Source organism: Barbus barbus, assembly GCF_936440315.1.
Source record: "Barbus barbus genome assembly, chromosome: 32".
NCBI lineage: Eukaryota > Metazoa > Chordata > Actinopteri > Cypriniformes > Cyprinidae > Barbus > Barbus barbus.
In genome coordinates this window covers 29,000,505-29,007,548 of record NC_136760.1, presented here as the reverse complement: position 1 = coordinate 29,007,548, position 7,044 = coordinate 29,000,505, and the positions used below count along the sequence as shown (strand labels likewise).

Below are 7,044 nucleotides of genomic sequence, written 5' to 3'. Positions count from 1 at the left end.
GAATGGACTCGCTCATCACATCACTACACGGAATCTGTGATTAACTGCTCAATTAATCTCATTTATCAGCGAGTTCGATCTAAATCAGTAAGTGTGTGACATCTGTCTAAAGAAAGAAGGGGCAACTGCATGGCACGCTGATAAACTGCTAGCTGACATACTATAAAATATACTGAGACTTTATGGATGCATAAAGGAAAGAGTAGGAAACTGAGATCTGCGACTCCATCTACAGGAACACCTGAAAACTGATGCTCATGCAACGACAACACATCTGAATGTCTTTAAATGCAAAATAAGTCATTTATTGATTCAAAGAGATTGAGAAAAATATGGGTGACTAATGCAACATTTGACTGGTAATATACATCATGACATTTACATGTTTAAATGAACCAGAGAACATAAACATCCTGTGGCTGCAGCAAATCAGCTTTCAGTTCAAGTTATGAGAGATTTCCTCAGCGAAAAACAAATAATGATCACAGCTCATATACAGCTAAAGACTGTCACAGTAACAGCACATGATCCCAGAGCGGGGCTAGTTGTCACAAGGGTCTCGGTAACTACGAGCTGCTGTTTAAACATGACCACAAACTCCATGTGTGCAGAGAAAAAGAACAGAAAGACGTCATGATGTTGTCTGGAGGCTCTGATTTATCTGACAGAAACATACAGATCAACAGTACAGCTGATATTTCACTGTAAATATTGCCAATCCAATGTTTTTGAGTGGAAATACAGTACATTGTATTACAGTACAGGTTTAGACATCACAGTTAGAGAATATATCAGCTTTCTGAATAAATACATCACGTACATTTCAAACTGAAGCTGGTAATATTATATTAGAAGTGCCCTGAAGACTGTTACAGTCAAGCATCACAGAACAGACCCGAGATCATGTCACACAAGCGTTCCCAGTCGCACCGCAGACACTAAATCTGAAGCTGGAGTCGAGTCGTTCTCATGAGCGTGTGTTATAGTCTCTGAGTGCCGCTGAGGTCAGCTCTGTTTGCTCTGGTGCTGCGTCTCGTGATGCTCTTCGTTCTCCATGTAGGCCTTCACGGATCTCCAGAGCGCACTGATGTTTCCCTCACCGAAGCCCGTGGCACCCCTGCGCTCGATCAGCTCCAGGAAGAAGGTGTCCTCTCCGAAAATGGGCTTGGTGAACACCTGGAGCAGATACCTGTGGAAGGAGGAAAAACTGTGTGTATATTTCATATTGAAATACCTGGCCGTCCCAGATGAGTGTGTTTGTTCATCAGGTTTGTAGAAATGTGTCTCTGCATCAGTGTCTCAGCAATGGATGCTCTGCAGTGAATGGGTGCCGTCAGAATGAGAGTCCAAACAGCTGATAAAAACATCACAATAATCCACACCACTCCAGTCCATCAGTTAACATCTGGAGAAGACAAAAGATGAAACATCCAGTATTAAGACGTTAAAATAAGAGTCCATAATCCATAATAACTCTTCCTCCAGTGAGAAAGTGTTCTGGTCTGAATCAGGAGAGAAATCTGCAGATCAAGCAGCGTTTACAAGACAAAACAGCTCTAAACAAATATGTGGCTGGATTTCGATGTGAGAGACAACAGGAGATGGACTTTCTCACTGGAGGAAGAGTTATTATGAACTCTTATTTTAGTTAAAAGCATCTTAATGATGGATTAGTTTCAGCTTTTGTCTTCTCCAGATGTTAACTGATGGACTGGAGTGGTGTGGGTTATTGTGATGTTTTTATCAGCTGTTTGGACTCTCATTCTGACGGCACCCATTCACTGCAGAGCATCCATTGCTGAGACACTGATGCAGAGACACATTTCTCCAAACCTGATGAAGAAACACACTCATCCTGATCTCAGATAGACCTTTTTGGCTGATACTGTAACAGAAGATTATGAAGAATATCTGTTTAGAGACTTTAGCATCTCAAGCGCAAGTGCTGTTGAATGCCTAGATAATATGAAGCGGGTTTTTGATGAAAAAAAAAAAACCTGTTACAATATATTGTACATTATATACAAGTATCTTTGTATTTGCTGCATATAAATACATAAGATCTATAATATTTATCAAAAACATGCCACAAAATCTACTCCAGAGCAAAGCTGACAGGTGTCAGTAGTGATGGAGTCGTACCGCTGGCCGTCTGGGACCCGTCTGTCCGTCTGGATGTCAGTGTCCAGCAGAATCCCGTACTGACTCAGTGTGTGAGGGTCGAGACCCGCCGCCTCGATCTCCTCCAGCTTTCCCACCTGCGTTACGAGCAGAACAATATTCAGATAGAAAACTGACCTTCCCCAACACAACAATCTGAGAGAAACATGTTTACACTTATTCATAGGGATGCACGATAGGAATCATTTTAACCGATAATTAAGTCCTTCTCATGGCTGATTCCAATAATAAATTCATATTTTTCTATTATAATTTTCATATAATCTGCAGTTTGTGCACCCAGGAGAATAGAACATCTTAGCATTCAGTCGCAGCTGTGTTCACATTGCACACTAGATCTGTGACAGGAGTTTACTGCATGACTTCACAAGAGGAAGAATCGCTGAGTAATACATTTCATAACCAAACGCATGAAGTGATAAAGAAATAATGCAAGATCACGCTGATATTATAAGTCCTCCCCGAACAAACAATAACAAAGATGACTTCGTTATTAACAACCTAACCTATTTCTGCTGGGAACATTTTATACACAAATCTAAGTATTGAGAGTGAAACCAACGTTTTGTGCATTTTATAATGAGCTCGTCTATAAATCCCTCAAAGTGATGAAAAAGAAAAGTGCAATAAATCTTTTGTCCTTTATAGAAGAATATGATTTACAGGAAAAACCCTAGCTCCCTTTTGTGTTTAATTCATTTCTTTGTGTGTGTATATATTATTTATATTTTTTTTATTTTTATTTTTATTTTATTTTTTCGGAACAGTTGGGACATTTTTTCAACTTTAAAGGAGATTTTCTCAATATTTAGATTTTTTTGCTCCCTCAGATTCCAGATTTTCAAATAGTTGTATCTCAGACAAATATTGTCCTATCATAACAAACCATACATCAATGGAAAGATTATTTATTCAGATGATGATGATGTATAAACCTCAATTTCGAAAAGCGGACCCTTATGACTGGTTTTGTGGTTCACATATTTTAGTAGCTCTGACCTCACTACATTAGCAAACATCAGTCCTGTTATTTAGTTAAATTTGATAAGTCACAGATAACAAATCAAACAGTTTTTTAAAGTGGCCTCAGACTCTCTCAGATCCTGTGTGAGCGAGTCCGGCTCGACTGAACTGACCTCAGTGTAGTACGCAGGCGGAGGAGAGAAGAACTGGACTCCAGCTCGACTCAAAGTGTGAGCCGTTCTCACGATGTCCTCGGTGTAGAGCCCAATGTGCTGGATTCCTGCGCCTCGGTGCTGATCCAGAAACGTGTCCACCTGGTTCCTGCCTGAAATTAAACCTCTGTTAGGAACAGACCGCTGTGCTTCTGGATGCTGGTTAGTCCGTCTGACAGCACAGATGTGAAACTCTCTCACCGCACAGGACTCAGCTATTACCCTGAGATTACATGACATCAGTAGATCTACATTCAACCAATAACATGTGCGTGCACAATAAGTGTACTGTATGAAATGACTGGTTTAAATGTTCCTTCACAGTAGTTAAAGACAGTGTGGTCTGATAATTCAGTGCCATGCTCATACCCAGCTCAGGAAGAGACTCTGCGATCACAAACTTGCAGTCCGGCTCTTTTTCGTCTTTGAAGGGCAATGTGATCCCCGACTCGCTGCATTTCCAGTACTCCATAGCCATCAGTCGAAGCCCGATCCCGTCGTGGTCCAGCACTAATCCCTCATCCTCATCCTCATTCCTGCACAGAACGGGTCATGAGTGAGAATTCTGACAATATCAGCTCGTTTGAGAAATTCAGCAGCATGAGGTCTTATTTGCTGTCATTAAATAGAGATTTTACATTCACTTGAATGCATTTGGCAGATCTGAGGTACACTGAAGTAGTTCATGTACACTGCCGGTAATTCAGATTTAAGATGCATTTCTGATTATTATCAATGTTGAAAACAGTTATGCTGCCGTTTCGTATTTTTGTGGAAACTTGATGCATTTTATTTTTCAGGATTCCTTGATGAATAGAAAGTTCAAAAGAACAGCATTTATTTTAAATAGAAATCTTTTGTAACATTATAAATGCAACTTTTGATTAAGTTAATCAAGGAAGTGATTAATAAAAGTAAAAAAAAAAAACTGATTGACCCCAAACTTTTGATTAATAGTGTATTACATTATCCACAAAAGCATTGGGCAGCACAACTGTTTGCAACATTTTCAACAGCAGCAAATCAGATGATTCCTGAAGATCATGTGACTCTGAAGACTGGAGGAATGATGCTGGAAATACAGCTGCAGATCACAGAAATACATTACAGTTTAACACATATTCACATAGAAAACAGCTACTTGACATTGCAATATTATTTCACAATTTTACTGATTGTATTGTATTTTTTTATTAAACAAAAGCAGCATTGGTGAGCCATTTCAAAAACATTTGACAAATAAATCTGAATTATTACGGTGTATTTCGTTCTTGGGAATCGAACCAGACTTAACTGCCTTCATGCATCTGCCAGACACATCAATCCAAAGCGACTCGTGTCGTAGATATCCGCTCAGCTCATGCGTGGCCTGGGAACCGAACCCGTAACATGTAGCTAGATCAGGGTGAGCAGCAGATACCTGTGAATGAGGAACCTCTGGAAGCCGAGGGCGTCGCGGTACCAGCGGCTGATGAGCGCGGAGCTGCTGCGGGGACAGGCGAAGGTGATGTGGTCAAAGTGCGTGATGGGACACTGCGAGCGGCCCGCGGTCTGGGAGCCCGAGTCGACCTGATGGAAGCCCGGCAGGAAGAGCCCCCGGTACTGAGAGCGGTCTATGAGCGTGTGGCACACGTTACCCACCGGCGAGCGGACGATAGAGAAGCGGAGCAGCCCGCGGTCATCCTGAAGCTCGGTGGGCGGCTGGAGAAACTCGCACGAACCCCGATCCCGCAGCGCAGCAGACACGCTCTGCACGTCCTCCACCTCGAAGCACACGTTACTCACCGTGTCCACCGGATAGTGCGCGTCGGCTCCAAACAGACACTGCGAATCCCGGTGCTCACGTGACTGATGTCCGTTCAACCTCCGCGGCGCGTCGCTCTGCCGCTCGTTAACCACGAACACGGCGGATCCCCGGCGGAGCGCGAGCTGCTTCGCTCGGTCTGTCAGTCGGGCCGCGAACACGTTAAACTGGAACCGGGACACGAGCTCGTGAGCAACTTTTTCCACGTTTGAGACGTGGAGAGACACATGGTGCAACCGGCTCAAGTAGGCCGCCATGTTGGGATGACGTCACAGAGAGGGGTCACATTTCTGTTTATGTATTCCTTTGACTAATTATTATATACATGCAGACATTTTCAAATTTATCTCACACATTTTTGAAGTCTTAATTCGAAGCTGTATTTTAAATATTTAAGTTACGTCTTTCTTGTGCTTTCACGAGCATGTGATGACGCGTCAGCATCGTAAATCCTCGAAAGTTTTTTATATTTGGATTTTTTTTTTTATTATCTACATTTATAACACTTTTGCATTATATCACCTTTGCATAAAAAAACTAGTTACCATAATGTTTAATATCGTTCTGTGCTCTCAGCCTCTCTCAATTTTTTATTTGTATTTTTTGAAAGTAATGTAAATACTATCGTGGAATTTTTTATTTTGCTTTTTGAGCAAAAAATATATTTGTGGTAACGTACTCTCCCATTCACTGCTCCTGAAGTTAACCCTATGGATCTTATTATATAATGTTTAATTAAGAAGATATTTAATTATCACAATTTGAAGAGATGTAGAGAGAACTGAAGTGTTAAATACTGACAAAAATAAAAATGTAGATCAATTATGAACTCTTGGTAACAAAGGGATATCACACAATTTTCGGGAGAATATTGTTATCGAAAACTGAAAGTCTTTCTAAATGAGTTTTCGCAGGATTTTCATTGCTTTCAGAAAGATAAAAACAATTAATAATCTTAATTTTGAATTAATCTGGAGAAAGAAGTGCCATAGGCTTTATAAGCAAGGATGCTGTAATAAGAGAATATGAGGAAATGGCTTCAGTCTTTCATTAATGAGCATATATAACATTTGGAGGCATAACCTTTCTATAAGTCCTCTTGTATTGGAAATCATAACTTCAGTCCTCATGACGTCTCCTGTGGAATAATCCTTGTATTTTAATTGAAAGAATGTATTTTTGGAGGTGTTTGGTCAGTGCACTTCAAGGATAAGAATGCCTGTTTTGTTCAGTTATAATGATTTCTGCACTAAATTTCATTTTAAGTGTGAGGAAAAGGTGTATTTAAAAGTTATTAAAAGTATTCCTTTACCATTGCTTAATATGTTAAAGGAGATTTTAAGATATTCCACTATCATTCCTGAGATTTTGGATCTTAAATTAGGCTAAATTAATTTTGTAGACAAGAAGTGCTCTAATAAGAAAAGAAAACGCTCTCCTGGTCCAATAAGAACAGACTATATTGTTCAACATCTATATAGGAAATCAGTGAATGAATTTAGATGCAAGTATTTGTTATTTCCTCTTCCACCAAAACATAGAAGTGCACTTTAACATTCTGTATGATACTGATCCTGCTAAAGTTTCTGAGATTAAGATTGAATGTGGATTCGGTCCGGTCTGTAATAATGTTGTAGAAACTGTTGAGCATGTATTTCCTCACTGTAATCTGGTTAATTAATTTTGTACTGAAGTATGTAATTGTATTAAACACAGAATATGTATTTGTCCATCTGTTACGTGGGACAGGATGAGATTTGGAGCTCATCTGGAGGACAACAGTGGAGACTTGCTTGTAAATTGATTACTTCTCATTTTAAAATACTTTATTCACAAATGTAAAGTTTTGAAAACAGCACCAAGTTTAATGTCTTTATAAAGGAG

At 40.0% G+C, this 7,044-nt stretch overlaps 1 protein-coding gene across 1 annotated transcript; it reads right to left on the bottom strand.

The window, feature by feature from the left end:
• Window positions 1–286: 286 nt before the first annotated feature.
• Window positions 287–5,425, bottom strand: hpdl (4-hydroxyphenylpyruvate dioxygenase-like). Its single transcript, XM_079389136.1, has 5 exons — window positions 4,777–5,425; window positions 3,726–3,892; window positions 3,318–3,469; window positions 2,143–2,258; window positions 287–1,189 (listed from the first exon to the last, which is right to left on the bottom strand). Exons 1-5 carry the CDS (start codon window positions 5,415–5,417, stop codon window positions 1,006–1,008), a joined length of 1,260 nt encoding a protein of 419 aa, XP_079245262.1. The 5' UTR covers window positions 5,418–5,425; the 3' UTR covers window positions 287–1,005.
• Window positions 5,426–7,044: the final 1,619 nt, after the last annotated feature.